The sequence below is a fragment of the Amyelois transitella genome, chromosome 3, assembly GCF_032362555.1.
Source record: "Amyelois transitella isolate CPQ chromosome 3, ilAmyTran1.1, whole genome shotgun sequence".
NCBI lineage: Eukaryota > Metazoa > Arthropoda > Insecta > Lepidoptera > Pyralidae > Amyelois > Amyelois transitella.
In genome coordinates this window covers 11,340,996-11,367,082 of record NC_083506.1, presented here as the reverse complement: position 1 = coordinate 11,367,082, position 26,087 = coordinate 11,340,996, and the positions used below count along the sequence as shown (strand labels likewise).

General features: G+C 38.5%; 2 protein-coding genes across 8 annotated transcripts in view; one reads left to right on the top strand and one right to left on the bottom strand.

Moving 5' to 3' along the window:
- Window positions 1–14,260, bottom strand: part of LOC106129807 (histone deacetylase 6) — a 23,087-nt gene extending 8,827 nt beyond the window's left edge. The window contains exons 1-12 of one of the 6 annotated variants that reach the window (XM_013328480.2): window positions 14,069–14,260; window positions 13,864–13,998; window positions 11,985–12,074; window positions 9,770–9,900; window positions 8,290–8,473; window positions 7,069–7,271; window positions 6,135–6,203; window positions 5,252–5,444; window positions 3,867–3,926; window positions 2,706–2,899; window positions 1,510–1,763; window positions 387–468 (exon numbers count right to left, since the gene is read on the bottom strand). In XM_013328480.2, coding sequence (XP_013183934.1) covers window positions 387–468; window positions 1,510–1,763; window positions 2,706–2,899; window positions 3,867–3,926; window positions 5,252–5,444; window positions 6,135–6,203; window positions 7,069–7,271; window positions 8,290–8,473; window positions 9,770–9,900; window positions 11,985–12,074; window positions 13,864–13,998; window positions 14,069–14,071 — 1,598 coding nt within the window. In that variant the 5' untranslated portion in view covers window positions 14,072–14,260. Of the gene's footprint in view, window positions 1–386; window positions 469–1,509; window positions 1,764–2,705; window positions 2,900–3,753; window positions 3,814–3,866; window positions 3,927–5,251; window positions 5,445–6,134; window positions 6,204–6,598; window positions 6,690–7,068; window positions 7,272–8,289; window positions 8,474–9,769; window positions 9,901–11,518; window positions 11,735–11,831; window positions 11,930–11,984; window positions 12,075–12,105; window positions 12,133–13,863; window positions 13,999–14,068 lie in introns of those variants that run through there. The other 5 variants (XM_013328479.2, XM_013328483.2, XM_013328485.2 and 2 more) reach the window with 5 other exon arrangements.
- Window positions 12,246–25,895, top strand: LOC106129808 (mitochondrial intermediate peptidase). Of its 2 annotated transcripts, none has more exons than XM_060949392.1 (12): window positions 12,246–12,616; window positions 15,305–15,462; window positions 15,985–16,288; window positions 16,827–17,034; window positions 18,024–18,212; window positions 18,943–19,259; window positions 19,933–20,096; window positions 21,004–21,225; window positions 21,959–22,072; window positions 22,875–22,997; window positions 23,633–23,815; window positions 25,083–25,895. In XM_060949392.1, exons 2-12 carry the CDS (start codon window positions 15,316–15,318, stop codon window positions 25,203–25,205), a joined length of 2,094 nt encoding a protein of 697 aa, XP_060805375.1. In that variant the 5' UTR covers window positions 12,246–12,616; window positions 15,305–15,315; the 3' UTR covers window positions 25,206–25,895. The 2 variants fall into 2 exon arrangements, with proteins under 2 accessions (XP_060805375.1, XP_060805373.1); XM_060949390.1 differs by lacking the exon at window positions 12,246–12,616 and adding an exon at window positions 14,488–14,863.
- The last annotated feature ends 192 nt before the right edge of the window (window positions 25,896–26,087 follow it).

Genomic DNA, 26,087 nt, shown 5'->3' with positions numbered 1-26,087 from the left:
GGCAGAGACTACCTCTTTCCACTTGCCACGATCTCTGCATACTTCTTTCGCTTAATCCACATTCATAACTCTCTTCATGCAAGCTCGGCGATTTCGGGTACTTTTGACCTGACCCTTCACCAGGACGTCCTTAATTTGATCAAGATACGTTCGTCTAGGTCCTCCCACCCCGACCTTTCCCTCCACACTCTCCATGTATATCTGCTTAGTCAACCTGCTTTCATTCATCCTCTCCACATGACCGAACCATCTTAACAAAACTTAGAAAAGGGTACTTTTCTATTTCTGTAACTACATCTTCTTTCACATTATTTTATATGTATTGTAATGTATTCTTAAATCAGTTTGGGTAACTTGAATGATGAATTTTGAACATGCCAACTTACGGTTCACAAATGTTCTTGTGCTTCAACATGGCCTCATCGTACACGTAGCCGACTGCGTGCCGCGGAGACCGCAGTTCCGTCACTGTAACAGAAGAATTTGTGTTAAATATCGTACATATAATAGTATACGTATTAATACACATATATGTGGTTCCCGGCAGTGCCGTGTGGTTCCCGGCACCAATACAAAAAAGAATAGGACCACTCCATCTCTTTCCCATGGATGTCGTAAAAGGCGACTTAGGGATAGGCTTATAAACTTGGGGTTCTTCTTTTAGGCGATGGGCTAGCAACCTGTCACTATTTAAATATCAATTCTATCATTAAGCCAAATAGCTGAACGTGACCATTTAGCCTTCAAGACTGTTGGCTCTGTCTACCCCGCATGGGATATAGACGTGACCATATGTATGTATGTATTAATATAATTCAACGATGGATGTTGGAGAAGAAATTCTATAAAAGAACGGATAACGGATTATAAACATATTGAATAGAATAGATTTATTTTCAAAATTGGATACAAGGTATCACTTATTGACGTCATATAACTTATCTAATTATATCTACTACCGCTTCCAAAGCGCATGTGTAGACGAAGCGGCGGAACAAACTACACTGCAGCATTTTCACCAGACACCCATCTGACCTCCGCAACCTTAGCAGGGGAACCTAACCCGTATTGGATCGATCATGGTTACACATACAGTTGCCTGAATGTGCAGGTAAGAGCATTGGTTAGCATTCAAACTAATGTACATAACTTTGAAAATAGTCATAGGTACATGGCCGAGATGGGATTCGAACCTGTGCCTTTTTGTGCCACACGCATTCAAACCTAGCACCTTACCAATTCGACCACCGACGCTCTTAAAAAACTATTACTAACAATTAAGAAATACTAGAGGCCGCTCGCGACTTCGTCCGCGTGGAATCAATCCCGCAGGAACTCCGGGATAAAAAGTAGCCAATATGTTATTCTGGGTTTTCAGCTACCTACATACTAAATTTCATCGTAATCGGTTCAGTAGTTTTTGCGTGAAAGAGTAACAAACATCCATACTGACATACTCAAAAACTTTCGCATTTATAGGAAATATATTAATTAGAAGGATAGTATCACCTATTCTCAAATGATTGAGCCGTTGCGCAATCTCTCGTTTAGTTTTATCATCTTGCAGCGGATAACAGTTCCTCGTAGCGAAAGTCTCCGGCCTCGTTTCGTCTCCCTCCCACCTCAGCGTTACCGTATGCTTCTGTTTCTTTCCATCGCACACGTTTGGCACTGTTGCGTCTATGCTATACGTTGGTTGGTAGTTATAACATTTCCAATATGGCTTGTGTACGTATATGCAGTTTAGGATCGCGTCTATAATTCTGTAAAAAAGAAAAGAAAAAACGACTTTAATATTCTGTTGAAAACATTATTATTACAGGCTTTTTGTCGTATGGTTATCGGAAGAATTATGCCGTGTGGTTCCCGGCGCCAGTACAAAAAAAAAATAGGATCACTCCATCTCTTTCTCATGGATGTCGTTAAAGGCGACTAAAAGATAGGCTTACAAACTTGGGATTCTTTGTTAGGCGATGGGCTAGCAACCTGTCACTATTTGGATCTCAATTCTATCATTAAGCCAAATAGCTGAACGTGGGTAATCAGTCTTTTCAAGACTGTTGGCTCTGTCTACCCCACAAGGGATATAGACGTGACCATATGTATGTATGTAATAACTTAAAAGCGAGTGTCAGAGTTGAGGGAGCAGATTAAGAGCATAACTTTACTGCCAACAAAACACATATTATCCCACCTTTTTGTCTACGTAAAACACACAAACTACCACCCATCACTTCTCCCGTGGGTCAGAAGTAGGGGGAACTAACAACCAACGAGACACACTCAGAACAGCCACACTCACTGGTCGCAGGGCTCCCCGGCGGGCTGCGTCAGGGCGGCGCCCTCCGCCAGCGACGGCATGTTATATAGCCTAAAGCCTTCCTCGATAAATGGTCTATTCAATACAAAAAAAGTTCAATTCGAACCAGCAGTTTCTGAGATTAGCGCGTTCAAACAAAAAAACTTTTCAGCTTTATAATATTACTAGCTGTTGCCCGCGACTTCGTTCGCGTGGAAGAATCGCAAATCCCTAAGCAAGTTATATATCCATACACAAAATTTCAAGAATATTGCTTCAGTAGATAACGCTTGATTAACTTGCTGCCAACAAAACACATTTTATCCCACCTTTTTGACGACGTTAAACACACAAACTACCAACCATCACTTCACTTGTGGGTCAGGGGGGGGGGGGACACACTCACTGGTCGCAGGGCTCCCCGGCGGGCTGCAGAACAGGCGGCGGGTGCCCCAGCAGGGTGCGCAGCGTCAGGGCGGCGCCCTCGGCCAGCGACGGCAGGCAGTAGCCGCCCTCCAGCGCCGCGCACACGGCCGGGCACGCCGCCCTCAGCTGGTGCAGGAGGGTAGCGTAACATGCCGGGGTCACTTCCATCTCGCCCTGATCGAAATTGATTAATAATCAAGGTCAAATCACACGGTTGGTGTAAGCCCAATGAGAGACGTGGTTTAATCAACACATTCACACAAAAAGATTGATTTTTAAAATTGAATACTATTGGTATCGCTTATTAATAAATTAATAATCGAGGTCATATCACAGGGTCGGTTCAAGCCCAATGAGAGACGTGGTATTAACACATTAACCCAATAAATGGAAATTGATTTTTCATTATTGAATACAATTGGTATCGCTTATTAACGTCCAGATTAAATCTTAAATCTAATTACATCTACTACCGCTTCCAAGTGCTATGTAGAATAAGCGGCGGAGCAAATTACGCTGCAGCGTTTTCACTGAACGTCAATTCACACGTGCATAGATCTGTCAGATATAGATCTTCTAAATCTATTATAAATCGTGGACGAATCGTAGTAAAAATAAATTGCGAAAGCCCAAATTAAAAATTTAATTATGTCATCGATTTAGGATTTTTTCGTATGAGCTATTGTTATGTTATTGTGATATGATGTAATACAAATTGGTAGACGTACAGTGACAACGCAATTATCACCAGGCATTAAGTTAAGCGGTCACCATGAGAGAGGATAATGTACACAATAAAATGCATCTAAAAAAGGGTATAGAAGCACAAAAAAAAAAGATTGCAGCAATAATATTAACACCATCTAACGTAGATAATGGTATTTTTTAACTTTGTCAAATCAATACAAAGTCTAAATCAAAAGGCACCCCCTAAATATCAGCTGAGAATGATGAGAGTGTCATGAAGCTTGGCAAAACTCATAAAAACATACAAAAGCATTGATTATTAAAATTTACTCTCATGTCACCTTCTCATCGCCTAAGGCTGCGTCGTACCCGGCCGAGATGAGAACCAACTCGGGCGAGAACTGAAAGAGACAGACATATCTACTGTGAGTGAGTAAGAAAGAGATGGAAATACCTCGGGACATCCAATCGCAGCGTCGTAACCCGCTGATATTAGAATCAGCTCCGGTTGATACTTGTAAGAAAAAAACAAGGGTAGAATTAAAACTTTTGTACAATTTAGGAAGTAGAAATTTATAAATCATATACAGTACTGGGGGAAACCTGAGTATCATATAACCTTCGTAATAACCCCTTTATTGATTGAAGAAAACTTAGTCAAAGTGCATGGGGTATAATTGAAAGCATGTCATAACTTATTCACAGCTTTTTCACACAAACAGTTGCGCCTGTATCTATAAGAAAATTTTCGTAAATGTTAAAAACATTAAAATTACTACTAGAACTACAGATGATGACTAATTCACTTTTGAACTGTTTAAGTATGAACCACTCCATTTTCAATGAACATTCACCTCAAAAGCCATGGGTATCAGCAGCTGGTTCCAAATGGCGGGATAGTCCCGGTTCATCATTCCAGTCTTTTAAAGGGGAACGTTGAAATATGCCGACGTACTTAGTTGTAGTTAAGATTGTCGCAGGTGGGCAGTAACTTCAGTTAAAGAGATTCGGATGAATTAAGAACCTCTTTTAGATCGTGACAAGTGGAAAGAGGTAGTCTCTGCCTACCCCTCCGGGAAAGGGGCGTGATTTTATGTATGTATGTTTTTAATTGAAGAAAATTTGATCAAAGTGCATTAACTAAGCTTTCATTAATAGCATGAAATAATTTTTTATTCACAGTTTTTTTAGTGTTTTCGTTTATAGGTATTTTTAGCACATAAACAGTTGCGCCTGTATCTATAAGAATAATTTCGAAAATGTTATAGACATGAAAGTTACTACGACCTACTGATGATAACTATTGCACTTTTGATTCCATGAAGACTTACCTCAAAAGCCATGGGTGCCAAGGCAGTTAAAGAGATTCGGATGAATTAAGAACCTCTTTTTTGATTGAAAAAAACTTGGTCAAAGTGCACTAGCTTAGCTATCATTAATAGCATGAAATAACTTTTAAAGACATGAAAGTTACTACTAGAACTACAGATGATGACTATTGCACTTATGAATTGTTTAAGTATGAAACATACCATTTTAAAAGCTTTTGTTTCCAAAGAGATTCACCTCAGAATGCCGTATGGTTCCCGGCACCAATGAAAAAAAGAATAGGACCACTCCATCTCTTTCCCATGGATGTCGTAAAAGGCGACTAAGGGATAGGCTTACAAACTTGGGATTCTTTAGGCGATGGGCTAGCAACCTGTCACTATTTGAATCTCAATTCTATCATTAAGCCAAACAGCTGAACGTGGCCATTCAGTCTTTTCAAGACTGTTGGCTCTGTCTACCCCGCAAGGGATATAGACGTGACCATATGTATGTATGTACGAGATTCACCTCAAAAGCCATGGGTAACAGCAGCTGGTGCCAAATGGCGAGATAGTCCCGGTCCGTCATTCCTGTCTTGTTGAGGGGAACGTTGAAGTTGTACCCCCGCCCTGCGCCGGCGCCGATGTAGTTGTAGTTAGATTGGCGCAGGTTCGGCCAGAAGGAACCGTGTTCGTAGCGATGTATGGAGAAGTATACCACTCTGTTGATAAATAATATCGGAAAATTGATTTCGTCTTGACATTTCGTTTGACAGCCTCTAAGGCGTAGCGGTAGTGCGCTTGTCTGTAACACCGGAGGTCCCGGGTTCGAATCTCGGCCAGGACATGATGAGGAAAGAACTTTTTCTGATTGGCCTGGGTTTTGGATGTTTATCTATATACTTAAGTATTTATTATAAAATATAGTATCGTTGAGTTAGTATCTCGTGACAACAAGTCTCGAACTTACTTCGAGTCTAACTCAATCTGTGTTATTTGTCCCGTATATATCTATTTATTTATTTATTCCAACTACTAAGCAGTTACGAAAAAAATGTAACGAGATGTTCCTTAGAAACTTTTAATTTGCCACCCCTACCGTGTAGTGGTGAATGTCGTGCTTTCGATTCACGTAAAGATTTTTGCAAAAGCATAACCATTTTTTTAATGGACGACGACTTTTTAATTCCTAGACGATTATTTTATTATTAGCGGACTTGAGAGGTTTATAGCCAAAAGCTGTGAATAAAATCGGGTACACGCTATATTGGAAGAAAGAATATATATCTTGGCAAGTGGAAAGATGTGTACTCTGCCAATCCCTACGGAAAAGAGGCGTGACTTTATGTATGTATGGAAAAATGTGGTCTCTGCCTACACCTACGGGAAAGAGGCAGGATATAGTTATTTACCTCGGGTCATCATAAAACATCTGTTGCGTCGCCTGCCCGTGATGAACGTCCCAGTCCACTATGAGTATCCTGAAACAAATGGCCATTGTTAAACAAATAAAGCAGAGTCACAAACATACATACATATAATAAGGCTGAGACTACATCATTATACGGAACCACACAGCACGATCAATGACGTGTTCCCAGCTGTAAGGCGTAATTGATTGATTCAAATAGTGACAGGTTGCTAGCCCATTGCCTAAAGAAGAATCCCAAGTTTACAAAACTATTCCTTAGTCGCCTTTTACGACATCCATTAGAAAGAAAGTGGTCTTATTCTATTTTTTTATTGGTGCCGGGAATCATTTCTTTCTCATGGATGTCGTAAAAGGCGACTAAGGAATAGTCCTTTATACTTGCTCCATCTACCCCGCACGGTGAAAAGGTAACAACTTAATTTTCTTCATTCATAATATAACTACCTCTTTAAGCCACGTTTATCCAAAGCGTGTTTCGCCGCCAAAGCGACGTTATTATAGAAGCAGTAGCCGCACGGCTCGGCTTCCATGGCGTGGTGTCGTAAAAGGCGACTAAGGGATAGTCCTATATAAGTACTTGTTCCATCTACCCCGCACGGTGAAAAGGTAACAACTTAATTTTCTTCATTCATAATATAACTGTGCCGTGTGGTTCCCGACACCAATACAAAAAAGAATAGGACCACTCCATCTCTTTCCCATGGATGTCGTAATAGGCGACTAAGGGATAGGCTTACAAACTTGAGATTCTTTTATAGGCGATGGGCTAGCAACCTGTCACTATTTGAATCTCAATTCTATCATTAAGCCAAATAGCTGAACGTGGTCATTCAGTCTTTTCAAGACTGTTGGCTCTGTCTACCCCGCAAGGGATATAGACGTGACCATATGTATGTATGTCATTATATAACTACCTCTTCAAGCCATGTTTATCCAAAGCGTGTTTCGCCGCCAAAGCGACGTTATTATAGAAGCAGTAGCCGCACGGCTCGGCCGCCATGGCGTGGTGTCCCGGGGGCCGCACAAACGCGGCGCCGTTCTGAACTTGACCAGAGACAATGCGGTCTACCATGTCTATGGTAGAACCGGCCGCGATCAATGCTAACTCGTGCGTGCTCTGAAAAGAAAATCTTATTATGTAAAATTCTCTCAATTGTATAATGACGTCAGATGAAAATGCTGCAGTGTAGTTTGTTCCGTCGCTTCTTCTACACATGCGCTTTGGAAGCGGTAGTAGTTATAACTAGATTTAAGTGATGTGACGTCAATTAGTGATACTTTGTTTCCTATTTTGAAAATAGATCTATTCTATTCACGTATCATAATGTTCGTTCCCGTACGCCTACGGAACGGCTCGACCGATTTTCATGAAATTTTGTGAGCATATTGAGTAAATCTGAGAATCGGGCAACATCTATTTTTCATACCCTAGACACCCTTAGTGATAAGGGTGGTCTACCTTAACATATTTTTTAACTAGAAATTACTTTAGTGCCGTGTGGTTCCCGGCACCAATACAAAAAAGAATAGGACCACTCCATCTCGTTCCCATGGATGTCGTAAAAGGCGACTAAGTGATAAGCTTATAAACTTGGGATTCTTCTTTTAGGCGATGGGCTAGCAACCCGTCACTATTTGAATCTCAATTCTATCATTAAGCCAAACAGCTGAACGTGGTTTATCAGTCTTTTCAAGACTGTTGGCTCTGTCTACCCCGTAAGGGATAAAGACGTGATCATATGTATGTATGTAGAAATTACTTAAAAATTATTTATATGCCAAAAGAAAGTTTTCCGGGACAGCTACTATAATTATAGAAAACTTTATATCATAAAGCAAAAATGCGTTTAGGAAATTCTTACGTAGTAATATTATACATGCAAAAATAAGTTTATTTGTTTGTTTTTGTCACTTCACGCGTTCTCAACTGAATATATAATATCTTCTTGAAATTTTTCGTACTATACTATGGTCCATATTGATTTGCCAAAACGTTTATTTATTGTCACCTGCAAAACGCGCTTAATTCGCGCGAGTAGGTGGCCCTAACTTCGCGCATGAAAATGGTACTATATTCGCTGCGGCTAAACGCTAAATCAGTTGTAAACTCTCCTACAAAAATACAACAAACTCACCGGGTGTATATAAACAGCATCATACTTCGCCGAGATCCTCTCAAGGTATTCCTCATCATGGTTATTGTGCGTCTTCTCCAGCATCTCGTAAACTGAATGGTCGTGTAGCGTCAACAGTTCCTCTTTGGTCGCCGCCCGCGGCGCAAACTCCTGACATTGCTCGATGAGATTCAGTTCTCGGCATCTGTATTATGAAGTAGTACATACATACATATTGGTCACGTCTATATCCCTTGTGGGGTAGACAGAGCCAACAGTCTTGAAAAGACTGATAGGCCACGCTCAGCTATTTGGTTTAATGATAAAATCGAGATTCAAATAGTGACAGGTTGCTAGCCCATCGCCTAAAAAAAAGAATCCCAAGTTTGTAAGCCTATCCCTTAGTCGCCTTTTACGACGTCCATAGGAAAGAGATGGAGAGGTCCTATCCTTTTTTGTACTGGTGCCGGGAACCACACGGCACATGAAATAGTTTTTATAAGCTAATCAAGTGAGCATTAACTCCTGTGCGAATTTCGGGATAAAAAGTAGGTTCTACTATTCAGAGCGTCGGTGGTCGAATTAGTAAGGTGCCCGGTTGAAATGCGTGATGCGCAAAAAGTTACAGGTTCAAATCCCGCCTCGCCTGTGTACCAATGACTCTTTTCAAAGTTATGTATATTAGCTCAATACTAACCGATGATCTTAAGGTAAGGGAAAACATCGTGAGGAAACCTGTACATTCAGTCAACTGTATGTGTAACCATGGATCCAATACGGGTTAGGCTCACCTGCAAAGGTTGCGGAGGTCAGATGGGAGTCGCTTTGTGTAAAAACCTGACTCACCCAATCCAGGAGCCATGGTCAAAGGCATACCACGGGCTCCTCTCCAGAAAGGTGAGGATACCACCGAGACTAAAGCCATCAGGAGAATTCTACCCGTGTATCAAATTTCATCAAAATGCGTAGAGTATATATATTTTTTAAATACATACCTATAATCACGTCCATATACCTACCTTGCGGGGTAGACAGAGCCAACAGTCTTATAAAGACTGATAGGCCACGTTTTGCTTTTTGCCTTAATAATGATTCATATAAAGTGACAGGATGCTAGCCCATCGCCTAAAAGAAGAATCCCCAAGTTTATAAGCCTATCCCTTAGTCGCCTTTCACGACATCCATTGTAAAAAGATGTAGTGGTCCTATTCTTCCTCTTCTAATGGTGCCGCAAACCACATGGCACTATTGCACACACATATTTTTGAAATGGACCTGGTAAAGGGTCAGGTCAAAAGTACCCGAAACCGTACCGTCGAGCTTGCATGAAGAGAGTTATGAATGTGGATGAAGCGAAGGAAATATGCAGAGAGCGTGGCAAGTGGAAAGAGGTAGTCTCTGCCTACCCCTCCGGGAAAGAGGCGTGATTTTATGTATGAATGTATGTATATTTTTGAAGGCGGTTAAAAACAAGACCAGCCAGTCTATTGACACGCCTCACCTTTCAATGATGCTGATGAGTCGCTCCGGACACTCGGGATAGTTGCCGTCCCACAAGCACCGGTGTTCAGCCATACGGGGCTCCGTCACGAAGCCGGTTGGACCTTTCACTTTGTGTTTTGATTCCATGGCCTGTTGATACAATGATAACTATCTATTAATTATTTTTTTTGTGCCGTGTAGTTCCCGGCACCAGTACAAAAAAAGAATAGGACCGCTCCATTTCTTTCACATGGATGTCGTATTAGGCGAATAAGGGATAGGCTTACAATCCCTTGTAGGGTAGACAGAGTCAATAGTCTTGAAATCGGCCACGTTCAGCTATTTGGCTTAATGATAGAATTGAGATTCAAATAGTGACAGGTTGCTAGCCCATCGCCAACAAAAGGAATCTTAAGTTTATAAGCATATCCTTTAGTCGCCTTTTACGATATCCATGGGAACGAGATGGATGAATAATATATTGAGATTGAAAAAAGTATAATCTCTTCGGCAAAAAATATTTTATTTTGCTCGAAATAAAACAACATTCCATTCTATCAATGACCATAATATTCTATAAATTATGAGTCTCAAGGATTGAATTACGAAATATATCTCCCAAAGCCAAATACGGCTTACGATATGAATGGACGTCACCCACACACAAACAATGTTGACATAAAATATGGACACATTATGGCGTGGGTGTAGTAGAGGCGACAATCAAACCATACAAACAAATACATTCGATGAACATTTTTCTTTTGTCCGAATCAAGTTTTTGCCCGCGGCTCCGCATGCGTGAAAAGTACCCTATTTATACCTTAGTGCACCACGCTATATGTATGCAAAATTTCATGAAGTTAGATTCAGTAGATTTGACGTGAAAGACACACAGGCAAACGTTTAAATTTATAAAAGTAAGCATTACTCCTGAATCGTAGTCATAAGCCCTTTTTGGGATCTGCCCTGCTGAACTGATCTGTTTTTGTTAATGTCCCACGTCCCATGGAACTCTGGGGCAAAATCGCCCAATTGTCCCACCATGAGACAACTCAATGAAATTTGTGGGATAGACGAAATATGTGCTACATATAGGGTGATAATGATTTTGATACCGGGCATTGTTATTGAACGAAAATTAATGCAATTATGTATCTGGTTTTGGGTAATCTATACTAATATTATAATCTATATTAATATTATAAAGCTGAAGAGTTTGTTTGAACACGCTAATCTCAGGAACTACTGGTACGAATTGAAAAATTCTTTTTGCGTTGAATAGACCATTTATCGAGGAAGGCTTTTGGACTTTTAGAACATCACGCTGCAACTATTAGGAGCGAAGAAATAATGGAAAATGTGAAAAACGGGGAAAATTATTTATTCATTCCACGCGAACGAAGTCGCGGGCACAGCTAATGGAATGATTTGAATACATATAATATTCTAGATAAGTTGTAAGTGACACAGCTTGTCCTTAAGAAAAGCAGACAATATAACAGACCAGTATGGCACGTGCGCCGACGTTTTTAATCGCGCGATAAAATATCACTGCCTCGCATTAATTATGACGTGAAAAGGATCAGCGATAGTTTATCGCGCGATAAAAATACCGTCGCGCGTGCCTCGCTAATCCCGCTAATGATTTATTTCATTCACTTATTATTGTATCATTTTGTGGTGTATTGTGAGACAAAGCCATATCATATGTGTTATCTATTAATCTACAATCATAAAATGTTATACTGATAGCTTATAAGCTTACGATTAAATAGTGTTTAATAAATTCCATTATGTCCATCATTGTCACATGTCACGTTAGCGTTTGGGAAAACCAAGAGCCATTGACATCAAGCAGAATTGAAAAAAAAGGAGGCTCACTGAAAGAAATTATGAAAATATATTCTTCTTCTGTGATTTGAACCATATTTAAATGGCCAGTTAAAAAAAGTACAAACCGGACATTAACACATCTTAGTTCAATCAAAGCACAGACCACAGAATGCCAGCCTCAAGTGTAATCAATATTTTGTTTGCATTTTTTTAAAGTTGAAAGGTAGAGAATATTATGCACTTACTTTTAATGAAGTTTAAATAGTAGTTTCCCATATGGCACAAATACTTCTAGAGAATATTTCAATAAACTTTTCTCAGAATTGTTGTGTGATAAGTGTTGCTAAAAATAGAAGTACAAAACTTTATTGTTATAAACTATTTGAAATTATACTTACAATTTGATAGTGATCCCTTAAAAAAGTATCCACTGTCTGTTTTTTCTTTTGTAAAGCTTTTTTCTTAGCTGCCAGCACTAAAGCAGATGGCTAAAAAGTAAAAAATAAATAAATTACATACTTAAATAATCACTAAATAACAGAGCTATCTTGTGAAAATTATAACATAAAATGAGCCAAGTGCAGAAGGTTGATAAGATTATTTTATTATTATGTAATTGTGACCAAGATAAGATACTTCAGTTTAAATAAACAAATGAGTTTACTTATTGACAATGTAAACATCATTCAAATTACCTTCTTACATTAAATAAGAGAATAAGATTGCTGAAAGAATTCATCCGCTGAGTGATTTAAACTAATTAAATATTTTCAAATGGTTAGCTAATGAACTAAAAAAATAAATTATAACTAAACTATCCTCAATTAGGATCAATATTCATAAGTAACAGCTGAGATTTTGGTCCAGTCCAGTACCATTTTAAATTGATTTACTTGTAATTAGAATATTATTTATTTCATGTTTATCATTTGATGCAATCTAGGAAATGTATTAATTTTTCTTGAAGTATAATTGGTGTTAGTGTTGTTTGTGTTAAAATGTGGATACCATAACATTTGTGGTGGATAAGGTAATTAAGAGTTTTGTTACTATTTAGGGTCAATTATTTGGTCACAAAACTTGATATTAATATTACATGAATGGAATTCATGGTCAAAATGAATCCCATAGGCCTCATTCCAGAAAGATGATGTAACTGGGATTGACATCAAAAGCTGTTAATTGTACTATTTACAAATAATACAGGTATTAAAGGTGTACCGTGTGGTTCCTGCCACCAATAAAAAAAAGAATAGGAGCACTCTATCTCGTTCCCATGGATGATGTAAAAGGCGACTAAGGGATAGGATTAAAAACTTAAGATTCTTCTATTAGATGACGGGCTAGCAACCTGTCACTATTTGAATCTCAATTCTATCATTAAGCCAAATAGCTCAATGTGGCCTGTGTCTGTCTTTTCAAGACAGTTGGCTCTGTCTACCCCACAAGGGATATAGACGTGATTATATGTATGTATGTACATAAAGGTACATGCCACTATGATAGAATTTGGACAACAGTTCATGATGGAATGTACAGAGAGAATGTGTCTGAGATACGATAAGCCGGAGGGTAAGGGTATCACTACAGGTATGTTACGTGCGTGTTTAATATCTGTATAATTTATGCATAGTCTATAGATGAGGTTGATAAAAAGCTTTTATTTAGAAACATATAATAATGTCTTTGAAGACACGAGCCAACAGTGTTGAAAAAACTCAAAGGCCACATTCAACTGTATGCCTTAAGATGGAATTGAGATTTATATAGTGACAGGTTGCCAGTGGAACTTCTACAAGAAGAGTTTTAAGTTTGAACCTTTTCTGTAGTCGCCTTTCACTAAATCCATGGGAAAGAGGTGGAGTGGTCCTATTCAAAAGTTCCGGGAACCACACAGCCAAAATATTTTACTTATTACACGCATATGAAGAAAGTAGGTACCTAAACAGGGATTTATGCCAGTGGAAAGCTTTAATCTATGCCTTACCCTTGGGAAATAGGTGAAATGTTCAGTTTTAAATATAAAAAAAATATAAAGCCAATTTTCGAGTTGAAGTGAGACAACTATCTTAATAGAAATCTTATATTTAATTCTATTTCATTAGCTTTTATTTTGATGTTTAAAATAATGAAAAAAAAAATTGGCAGATGCTAATTTATTTGTTAGTAGTATTTTCTAATTTTAATGTGGCTATAGTGTCAGTACCTTCTATGTACATATATTGGATCAACCAAAGTTGTCATGTTTTTGGTTTCCAAACCATGAGCTATCGTTACCTTAGCACCAGCAGACATGGCACGAGTTTGAATCTTGGCCTTCCGGGCTCCATTTCTTGTAACAATAGTCGAAGGCGGTGGGGAAGGTTTTTTACTATCGCCGCCAGATCGACGAGACTGAGGCGGCGGGGTTGACTAAAATTTAAACAAATTATTTTCGTTCCTTTTCTATAACACAAAGATATTACCAAACAAATAAACTTACCATTGTAATCTTTGTTCTATTAAATAGAAATCTATAGAAACATTATTTCTAATATATTGTTATTTAATAAATTAACATTTCATCAATTTCACATTAACATAGTCTGCATTTTTTATAATTGCAAAAACAAGATTGCGTTGTTTGCATGGATTTATTGGTTTGGATAGGTAGGTAGGTATTTAGTTGCAGCTGCAAATAATACTGCGGAATGCTTCGAATTTTTCGACTTGAAATTGACAATGACAGACAGCAGTTTCAGTTTGGCATTGACGTAAATATATATCTTTTTTTATTTTTTGCTTGACCCTGCCAGCCACGATAAAAATACCATAGAAAAAATAAACCTTTGTTAAAAATCGTACACTTTACACGTATAGACTTTAATATAAAATTTCTAAAGAATTAATAATGTTATAAATGCTAAAGTACGGAATAAATATTCTTGAAATTGGCGTTTATATAATTAGGAGCCTGGAAAAGGACATAAAGTAGTTTTCATCATGGTAAAAACTAAACTTTCCGTGGGGTTTGAGAAAAACCTGTAGTCTTTTGTAAGTGGTGCTAAATTCGCGCGGGCGAATCTGCGGGTAAAAGCTATATAGTACAATAATGACAACTTCCGACTATTTGACATTGACGGACATGACAAAATCATGTTTAGTCAAGTCAGTGTCAAAGTTGCAAACAAATCGGGAATGGGATCTTTCCATTTGAATTAATCCTTCTTTCGTAAAATATTTACTTTCGTGTACTTACTATATTGTTCAACATTCGAAAAAGAAAAGCAGTTATAAGGTACCTATATTTATTGTCTTCATTTTCCCTAGAATGTAAAAGTCTATCTTCGGGATTGACATTTAATTACCAGGTATTTGGGGTGACTATTCATCATCATCATCATCATTAAATCCCGTTACCCTGAAGAGTAGGACTTCCTACTATTTCTGCATACTTTTTTCGCTTCATCCACATTCATAATTTTTAAATACAAGCTCGTCGGTTTGTAGTACTCTTGACCTAAAATTTTGCCAGAACATGCCCAATTTGATCAAGTTCATTTAGTTCATCACTTTGATATTCCTATTAATTCATACTCCTTATGTATAGTTGCTTCTGTGAAAGTCCATACTCACATTAGGTTGACTAGTTATCAAAACAAAAATAAAACATGATAATTTACTGTTACTTTAGGTAGGTAGGATTTTAAAAAAACTTTATCAACATTGATTTTCATAGGTGTTGTCAACATGAAGCTACCAAAGTCGCTCTGGATGCTGACACCTTCCACTCGGCGGAAGTTAGGCCGAAATGTCAGCACATGGTCTCCATTGGCCACTGCCTTTAATACAAGACCCAGCACAAGACCAATATTTGATAATTTGAGAGAAAGAACAGTAAGTATAATTTTAACTGGCTCCATCTGAAGTGAAACCTATACTATATTTAAATTTAAATTTTTAATAAAACCCTGACACAAGTTGAACTTCCCTTTAAAATATCATATGCCTACCTATTTATAAGTCTTTAACTTATAAGTATTTTTTGTGTTAAAGTTAAAAGTAAATTGCTTAATTAGGTAAGATAAAGTATTTGTAATTTTTTAGGTTTGGATGTGCAAGGGAGACCCTCATCCCTATTTCTTAAACATTATTATTTAATACATACAGACTACTATTATTACTTGAAACTACAGACAGACACAAAATTTACAACACCCCTTATTTTCTGTCGGGGGTTAAAAAGTAGGTTCAATATACCAACTTTCAATTGCAATTCTTTAAAGCTTTATCTACTTTGACTTTTTTTCCATTTACAGGGCACTAAACATGAAAATATATTGAATCAATAAAATATTATATATAATTTTAATTCAGATTTGTGTTTTTATTTTATCTTTATTTAATTGTTATTTCAAGGGTCTCTTCAACAAACCAGAGCTCACTAGTTTCGAAGGTTTTTATACTCTCAAAGAGCAGGCCATTGCTGCCACTGACCGCTTGATAGAAGAGGCTACTACTAACCCCACCAGGCCTATGGTTGAGATTTTCGACGAACTCTCCGACACACTGTGCAAAGTAGCCGATCTAGCAGAGTTTGTGAGAATAGCCCACCCCCAATCGCACTTTGCGAATGCTGCAGAGGATGCGTGTATTAGCGTCAGCGGTGTGGTCGAGAAGTTGAATACTGATAAACGTCTATATGAAGCTTTGAGAGATTCAGGTGATTGTCAAAATCTAGTTGATTTTTCATTTGAACTAAATTATTATTCACAGACATGGGTCACAGCGTGACATTACATATTTATGTTATATTCTTTTATCTCTGTATGTTTCTGGTTGCATCCACCACAGAAGTGTTTTAGGGACCAGGGTTTTGTCTTCCGACTTTTCTCTCTCCACTTTGTACAGTTTTTGGCATCCTCGGATTTCAGTTTTCTTTATAGCGAACATCCTTTATTCATTTATTTATATCTTGTAGGATATAACGATGGACTAGCGACCTGTCACTATTTGAATCTCAATTCTCTATCAATTCAAACTCAATTCTCAGAAATCTCAAAAAAAAACCAGTCTTTTAAGACTGCTGGATGTCTATCCCGCAAGGGATATAAACGTGATTATATGTATGTAAGTATATGTATTAAAAATTACAAAAATGTTCAATGTTTGTAAATATGAACAATAATAGTACATGTCAAATAATCCATATCCCGTTTGTATAAGCTTATTTGTATTGAAAAAATAATTTATGCCTACAGTGAAGCAAGGTACCTGTGGTGATCGGCATTTAGCAGAATTGTTCCTGTTTGATTTCGAACAAAGCGGCATTCAGCTTGAGGACGGGAAGAGGAGACGTGTGGTGACGCTGAATGACGTCATCTTGCAGACGGGACAGAGGTTCATGGCGGGCGCGGCCAAGCCCAGGAGGGTACCGAGGGCCGCAGTTCCCGCCAACGTTAGGCAGTTGTAAGTAACCTTTTGGTAATTCGGCCATATTGGTTTTTGATCTTGGTTTACTGTAGGTCGAATCATTGGTGCTGTTGTTAGTTCCCAGCAATGATAATAGAAAAGTTCAGATTAAATAAATAAATATATATATATGTACTGGATAAATTACACAGATTGAGTTAGCCTCGAAGTAAGTTCGAGACTTGTGTTACGAGATACTAACTCAACGATACTATATTTTATAATAAATACTTATATAGATAAACATACAAGACCCAGGGCAATCAGAAAAAGTTCTTTTCTCATCATGCCCTGGTCAGGATTCGAACCCAGGACCTCTGGTGTCACAGCAAGCCAATTTATCGTCTTTCCTATGTGTCGTAAAATAAAAAGGTGTTTATTTGAATAGTCGCATACATTTATTGTTGCTTTTTCATACATATATATACTCTAAAAGTGGGACAGGGCCGGCCTCGTCGATCGAATTTCGATTGTCTTAAAAAATGTGAAAAGGTTATGGAGGTCAGACGGTAGGTAGTCGCTAAGTGTAAAAATCTGACTTTATCCAGGATTAGGGTCCAAGTTCCACTTTGGTTATCTTTTTTTCGCTTAAGGATTAACGCTAAGGTGAAGAAGACTGAAAGTGGAAGCAGAGGGGATTTGATTAATGATTTTCTTAGTATAGACTGGACAGACTATTTAATTCACTTTTATTACTGTTGGTGCTTACAACGTAAGTATTACTGGTATAAGTAAAGAGTCTACCAGAGATGGCGCTGATATAGTTTCTTAAAACGCGTTTTTAAAATGTTAATATATCTTGGGAACCGAGCTTTTCTCGAACCTAGGACCATGATAAATCGATTCCTTGAGCCGAAAAACCCCTAATCTGTAACTTTCATGAAAATCGTTGGAGCCATTTCCGAGATCCTGATTATAAATATACAAGAATTGCTCGTTTAAATACTATATTAGATATAAAAAATTCAATTGTATCCCTCTTCCAGTTTCAGCACAGAAGGTGATGATATAATCGTGAGCGGCGTGTACGCTGAATGCGGCGAGGCGGCCGCTAGAGAGGCGGCCTACAGACTATATTTAGCTCCGGACCAGAGACAAGACGAGCTTTTAACCACCACTCTGGATGCGAGGCATGAGATGGCTTCCATCTGCGGTTTCCAGTGCTATGCCGATAGGTATGTTTGTGGTTATGTATTTACTTTTTAAATCAATGTCTCTCAATTCTAAACCCTAAATATAGAATTAAAACAAACATCACATACATATAATCACGTCCATATCTCTTGCGGGGTAGTAGGGTAGCGACTGATAGGCCATGTTCAGCTGCCCGTCTTAATAATAGAATTGCGATTTAAATAGTGACAGGTTGCTAGCCTATTGCCTAAAAGAAGAATCCCAAGTTTATAAGCCTTTCTCTCAGTCGCCTTTTACGACATCCATGGGAACAAGATGGAGTGGTCCTATTCTTTTTTTATTGGCGCCGGGATCCACACGGCACACAACACATACATGTTGTTTGCTAACCCATTATCTAAATAAATTCTCCATTTATAAGTATTTTTTGACTTCTTTATACACTAGAACATATACGAACTGCCTGCTGATTTAACTTAGTGTTAAAATGTTTTGACACAATGTGTATACATTTTAACTGAAGTGGATAAGCTCAGAGCACTTCTTAACGTATTATTATTCTATATCATTCAAATAATTGTTGATACCAAGCAATTAAATAAAATGTATAAAACCCAGTTTTAAAATAATCCTAAGGCTCACCTTCGTAAAGAGGAAAATAAACGTATATAATTTATTAATTATTAAATCAATCAAATCATTCATTTTTCAAAAACATAGCTATTTTCTATTATACAGTACAGAATTATCACAAATTCTGTAATTTTTCAGAGCGATAAACGCAAGTACAATGGAAACGGCTTCCAACGTCCGCCAATTCCTCGACTTACTATCTGATAAATTGCACGACCGCGCCCGTGTCGACTTCGACGCCATGCTGGCCATGAAGAAGAAGGAAACTCCCTATATGGACAAACTAATGTGCTGGGACACACCGTACTTTACTCATAAAGCGAAGACCCAGTTACTGAATGTGGCGAACTCGGATTTCAGCCCTTATTTCTCGCTCGGCGGCTGCATGGAAGGGTTGAATATGCTGTGCCAAGAGCTGTACGGCATTACTTTGAAGTCTGAGGAAATGTTGCCAGGTAAATGGAATTATGATTTGTTTTTTTTTTTTTTTTAGCTTTGTTTTTATTTTAGGCTTTTATTTTAGGCACTACTAAGCGTTTCAGTAAATGAACTGTTGTTCACCCTTGCCTCCTATAGTGAACAATAAAGCATTTATTTACTTACATTTTTTACAAAATAAATATATTTTGCTTGACTCCAATTAAATGTCTACTGTAACTCTAATTGTGATGAATGAATGAAATAATGATGTAGAAATATGCATTACAATTACAATTATTTAATGTCACAATAATTATGTGTTCCGCTAAAAAACTAGGGATTCTTCATTAAGGCGATAGGCTAGCAACCGGTCATTATTTGAATCTCAATTCCATCATTAAGCCATACAGGTGAACATGGCCTTTAATTTTCTAAGACTATTGGCTTTGTCTACCCCGCAAGGGATGTGTACATGTTTTTTTTTTAACTAACTCAACGATTCTATATTTTTATAATAATAATAAATACTTATATAAATAAACATCCAAGACCCAGGCCAATCAGAAAAAGTTCTTTTCTCATCATGCCCTGGCCGGGATTCGAACCCGGGACCTCCGGTGTCACAGACAAGCGCACTACCGCTGCGCCACAGAGGCCGTCGTGTATTACATGTATATATGTATAAATCTTTTTATTTTATCTTATCAGGTGAATCCTGGTCCCCGGACGTGTACAAGCTGGCCGTGGTACACGAGACGGAAGGTCTACTCGGCCACATCTACTGCGACCTGTACGAGAGGCCGGGCAAACCCCACCAGGACTGCCACTTCACTATACAGGGCGGGAAGCTGCTGCCTGATGGCACTTATCAGGTTTGTTCTGTCTATACATACATACATACATATGGTCACGTCTATATCCTTTGCGGGGTAGTCAGAGCCAACAGTCTTGAAAAGACTGAATGGCCACGTTCAGCTGTTTGGTTTAATGATAGAATTCAGATTCAAATAAAGGTTGCTAGTTCGTCGGCTACAAGAAGAATCCCTAGTTTATAAGTTTTCCCTCAGTCACCTTTTACGGCATCCATGGGTAAGATGTGGAGTGAGAGTGTCTAAAGTGCTGGGAACCGCACGTTAACAACATTGTTATTGTTCTATCGTTTTGACATAATTTACCTATACATATACATACATATCATCACGTCTTTATCCCTTGCGGGCTAGACAGAGCCCACAGTTTTGAAAAGACTGAAAGGCCACGTTCGGCGGTTTGGCGTAATAATAGAATTGACATTCAAATAGTGACAGGTTGCTAGCCCGTCGCCAAAAATAAGAATCTCAAGTTCAAATCAAATCAAATCCCTTAGTCGCCTTTAAAGACATCCGTGGGAAATAAATGGAGTAGTCCTATTCTTTTTTTAATCGGTGCCGTTAACCACACGGCACTTGACCTAACTTCCCTTCCAGAACCCCATCGTGGTGGTGATGCTGACATCTATGGGAAATTGATGGAGTAGTCCTATTCTTTTTGCCGGGAACCACACGGCACTTGACATTCCCAACTTCTCTTCCAGAATCCAATCGTGGTGGTGATGCCGACATCTATGGGAAATTGATGGAACAGTCCTATTCTTTTTGCCGGGAACCACACGGCACTTGCCATAACTTCCCTTCCAGAACCCAATCGTGGTGGAGATGCCGACATCTATGGGAAATAGATGGAATAGTCCTATTCTTTTTGCCGGGAACCACACGGCACTTGACATAACTTCCCTTCCAGAACCCAATCGTGGTGGTGATGCTGTCCCTGTGCGGAGGCCACCGTTCAGGCCCGGCGCTCCTGCCCCCCGGCGCGGTGGACAACCTGTTCCACGAGGCGGGGCACGCGCTGCACTCCATGCTGGGCCGCGCGCGCCACCAGCACGTGGCCGGCACCCGCTGCCCCACCGACCTGGCTGAAGTGCCCAGTGTGCTGATGGAGTACTTCGCTAGCAGTCCTCAGGTGGGTCCAGTTTTGAGGGGTATCTTAATATCATCCGTGACTCTAATAGTCTTCTGATTATATGTATATACGAGCCGAATCATGTACAGGGTCGTCTAGCGTTTGCTGTCTGTTAGAGAGAACCCCCTTTTTTGAGTCCCTAGAGAGAGATCTTTATTAGAGATTGCTACCTAACAGTGCCCTTTTTTTGTACTGCCTATAAAGAGATCCCTATTTCAGATTTTCTTTTTAGTGTTCCTTTAGTTTTCTATTACACTGTTACAGTTAGATACAGATTATATACAGATATTAAGTGTTATTGCTTATAGTTTTGTCCGTTCCTTGTTTGCCATTCGGTAATTTTCTTTATAATACATATATTTCATAGATTCAAATAGTGTCATGTTGCTAGCCCATCACTCATTAAAGAATCCCTTGGTCGCTCACGACATCCATGGGAACTAGACGTAGTGATCCTAGCTACTGAACTTAGCTTAGTAAGTATAAAGATAAATCTTTTATATAAAATTCTCGTGTCACAATGTTCCTATCTCATGAAATATTGTGAGCATATTGAGTACATCTGAGAATCAGCCAACATCTATTTTTCATAACACTCAGTGATAAGGGTTACCCACACTTAACTTTTTTTTACTAAAAATTACTTAGAAATTATTTATATGGCAAAACAACGTTGGCCGGGTCACTTACTAGCAAGTAAATAAAAACGATAATGTCCCCGGCGCCCGCGCAGGTGGTGCGTCGCTTCGCGCGGCACTTCCAGACGCGCGCGCCCATGCCCGAGGACATGCTCCAGCGGCTGTGCGCCTCCAAGTACCTGTTCGGGGCCAGCGAGATGCAGCTGCAGGTCGGTTTGTTTGTCTCTCTCTCTCTCTCTCTCTCTCTCTCTATTGCACATAGAAATAATTTGTGGAAAGATACCTATACTCTGCCTACCACTCTGGGAAAAAAGCGTGGTTTAATGTATGTATGTAAAAAGAATTATAACGAGATATAGTTTGAATGATAGTTTGAATACTAACTGATGCTATCTATTTACGATTTGAGGGCTCTGTGGCGCAGCGGTAGTGCGCTTGTTTATGACACTGGAGGTCCCGGGTTCGGATCCCGGCCAGGGCATGATGAGAAACGAACTTTCTCTGATTGGCCTTGGTCTTGTATTAAACATACAAGGCCATCTATATAAGTATTTATTGTAATTATCGTATCGTTGAGTTAGTATCTCGTAACACAAGTCTCGATCTTACTTCGAGGCTAACTCAATCAGTGAATAGAATAGAATATTTATTTGCTTTTGACTAGGGTTTACAAGCCATGAATTATAGCATGCAAATTATTATAAAATTATACCTAAGTCAATTAATTAATTTTTATTAAAATGATGAAAATATAATGTCAATTTGTTCCAATAAATAAAAAAAAAATACTTCATACTTATCAATATTTGATTTCAAGAAAATAAAATAGTTATGAATAAATTTAATTTTTATCTAAAATTGAGAAATTCATGGACTGTATAAAAAGGAGGTGTAATTTGTCCCGTATATATATATATTATATATATATATATATTATATATATATACGGGACGGTATATATATACAATTATATATATATATATATATATATATTTATGTTGTACTTCCCAGGTGTTCTACTCGGCGCTGGACCAGCGTTACCACGGGCCGGACGCGTCGTGCGGCGGCCGGACCACGGCCGTGCTGCAAGATGTACAGAAACAGTACTACGGCCTGCCGTACGTTGAGAACACGGTACGTATCCGATTGTATCAAATGTATTTGTTTTTTCTTCTTATTTATAGTTTTTTTTTTTTTGACATATTCCACAGATTGATTTAGCCTCGAAGTAAGTTCGAAACTTGTGTTACGAGATGCTAACTCAACGATGCTGTATTTTATAATAAATACTTAGATAAACATCCAAGATCCAGACCAATCAGAGAAAGTTATTTTCTCATCATGCCCTGACCGGGATTCGAACCCGGGACCTCCGGTGTCACAGACAAGCGTATTACCGCTGCGCCACAGAGGCCGTCAAACATTTAATCTATAATATATTTATAGTATCTGTTCTTCTCATACGTTCACATATAATCATCTGTCTGATATAGACGTGACCATATGTATGTATGTTTATAAAAAGCATCCGGCTCGAAGGACCACATGGAAAGATGATGAGGTTTCTTGGGTGATTGCTAGGAATATTGAGTCAAACAAATTGTGGAAAGGTGCAAAAACTGTATTGTGACTGATTCAATCTTTACGAAAACTACATTGACGACATCATTACGTTTGACGTTTCGTATTATAAAAAAAGGTTAGTTTAATAGACAACAGTATGTATGTATGTACATTAATTATTAAAATAAATAAAAAATTGTCCCCAGGCGTGGCAGCACCGCTTCAGCCACCTGATAGGCTACGGCGCGAAGTACTACTCTTATCTGATATCGCGCGCCGCCGCCTGGAGCGCCTGGAGCGCGCACTTCCGGCGGGAGCCGCTGTCGCGGGGCGCGGGGGACGGGCTGCGGGCGGGGCTGCTGCGGCACGGGGGCGCGGTCCCGCCGCAGGTCATTGAACTTCATTTTTTTTTTCTTATATATATGAGACAAATTACACTGATTGAATTAGCCTCGAAGTAAGTTCGAAACTTGTGTTACGAGATACTAACTCAAGGATACTATATTTTATAATTAATACTTATATAGATAAACATCCAAGACCCAGGACAATCAGAAAAAGTTCTTTTCTCATCATGCCTTGACCGGGATTCGAACCCGGGACCTCCGGTGTCACAGACAAGCGTACTACCGCTGAGCCACAGAGGCCGTCAACTTCATTTACACGTGACATTAGCGATGCCCTTAATTACCGCAGTTTTAGTCTTCTCTATAGAGAGAGTACTTATAACAAAAGGAATAAAAATGGCCAAATTTCGAATGCCTCAAAAAAGGAAGATGTTAGGAGTACCGTGTAGTGTGCCGGGTAGTTCCCGACACCGATACAAAAAAAGAATAGGACCACTCCAGCTCTTTACCATGGATGTCGTAAAAGGCGACTAAGGGATAGGCTTACAAACTTGGGATTCTTTTTTAGGCGATGGGCTAGCAACCTGTCACTATTTGAATTTCAATTCTATCATTAAGGCAAGTAGCTGAACGTGGCCATTCAGTCTTTTCAAGACGATTGGCTCTGTCTTCCCCGCAAGGGATATGGACGTGACCATATGTATATGTACTTAGCAATGCCTTTAGTTACCGCAGTTTAAGTCTGCTTTATAGAAGGAATGGTTGAGGACATTATAACAAAAGGAATAAAAATGGGACAGGGTCAAAAAAATTTTAAGGACCAAATTTAGAATGTCTCAAAAAAGGAAGATGTTAGGAGTACCGGTAATTGTCGAATATGCTTGAAAAGAGTAATGAGTGTGGAGGAAGCGGGAGAGGTCTAAGGATCGCAGCAAGGGGTAATTCATAGTCTCTGCCTATCCCAATGGAAGACAGACGCATGTACAAGTATGTATGTATGTAGTCTGTTCTTATGTCATGATCTCGTACAAGCAAAACATGTACTATTACTACTATCTACGTCATCACCTACGGGGTACACAGAGCTAACAGTCTCGATAAGTGTGAAGGCCACTTTATATTTTTGGTGACATCACATTACACATACATTGCAAGAAAACAAATTCACAAGTTAAATAACGATCATTCATAATGTGGGGTTCGTGGAAAGATGTAGTTTCTGCCTATCCTTCCGGGGTAGAGGCGTGATCGTATGTATGTATCATTAACTAACACAAGTAACTAAAATCACTATCTTTTTATTTTACAGAAACTACTCAGAAATTATCTGGATATGGAAATAACTCCCAACACGCTGGCCAACGCGTTGGCCGACGAGTTGGATTACCACAAGGATCACCTAGACACAGTGTTCAAAATTACCGACAAATGAACTGGACTTGTTGATTGAAAGATCTGTGAATAGTTAGAACTTGTTGATAATTCTATGAATCTAGTGTAGTGTATAATGGTGCTTTTAGATGAATTTATCTGTGCGATTTCAATTTTGTTTATGGTTCGCTGACCATTGACAAATGGCGTAGGTATATTTTTTTTGATAACAATATTTTCTGCGATTTTTATTTTATTCAGAATTTACAGTGGACACAAATATAAGCGGAATATATCACAGGTTGAGCAAATCATACCTCTACGCTGAATCAGACAGCGGATTTCGCTTTTTACCATTTTTAAGACAATAATTTATGCTATGTTATTGTCTTAAAAATGGTGGCAGTTCTCATTAACTTATTTCCTTCCAATTCACTATGTATGTGTATATAATATCTAGGTACTTTCGATGTAAATATTTTAATGTTTATATGAAATGAATGGTCGAAAACATGGTGTCTATTTGTTTAATTTTCATTTCATCTGTACGGTTTTTCTTTCTACATACTGTTAAATAAATATATTATTTTTTTCTTAAACGTAAATACTGCAAGACAAAAGACAAAACTTTAAACTCTTGTTGTAAAATCACTCGCTTTGTAAACGTGATTTGTAGTATTAATAAAGTGATGAAGGTTGTCCTAAAAATGTACATTGTTATTTATTTGATTATTATTTTGAATGAAGTTGAAATAAAACTACATCTGAAAATTATAAATAGTAATTTTAATTAGTAATCCCTCCATACTGACACAACACACATGTAATGAACGGATATACACAATAATATGAATAAACTAAGTAAGTATATATGATTTTGAAATATAGTTATTGCGAAATAAGTGGATACTGTATTTAAAACTAAAACGTCATGTACCTATCT

Coding starts and splice junctions, on each gene's coding strand:
- LOC106129808 (XM_060949392.1), top strand. CDS start 15,316: ATGAAGCTACCAAAGTCGCTCTGGATGCTGACACCTTCCACTCGGCGG. Junction 17,035..18,023: donor CCCGCCAACGTTAGGCAGTT/GTAAGTAACCTT, acceptor TCCCTCTTCCAG/TTTCAGCACAGAAGGTGATG. Junction 22,998..23,632: donor TGCCGTACGTTGAGAACACG/GTACGTATCCGA, acceptor AATTGTCCCCAG/GCGTGGCAGCACCGCTTCAG.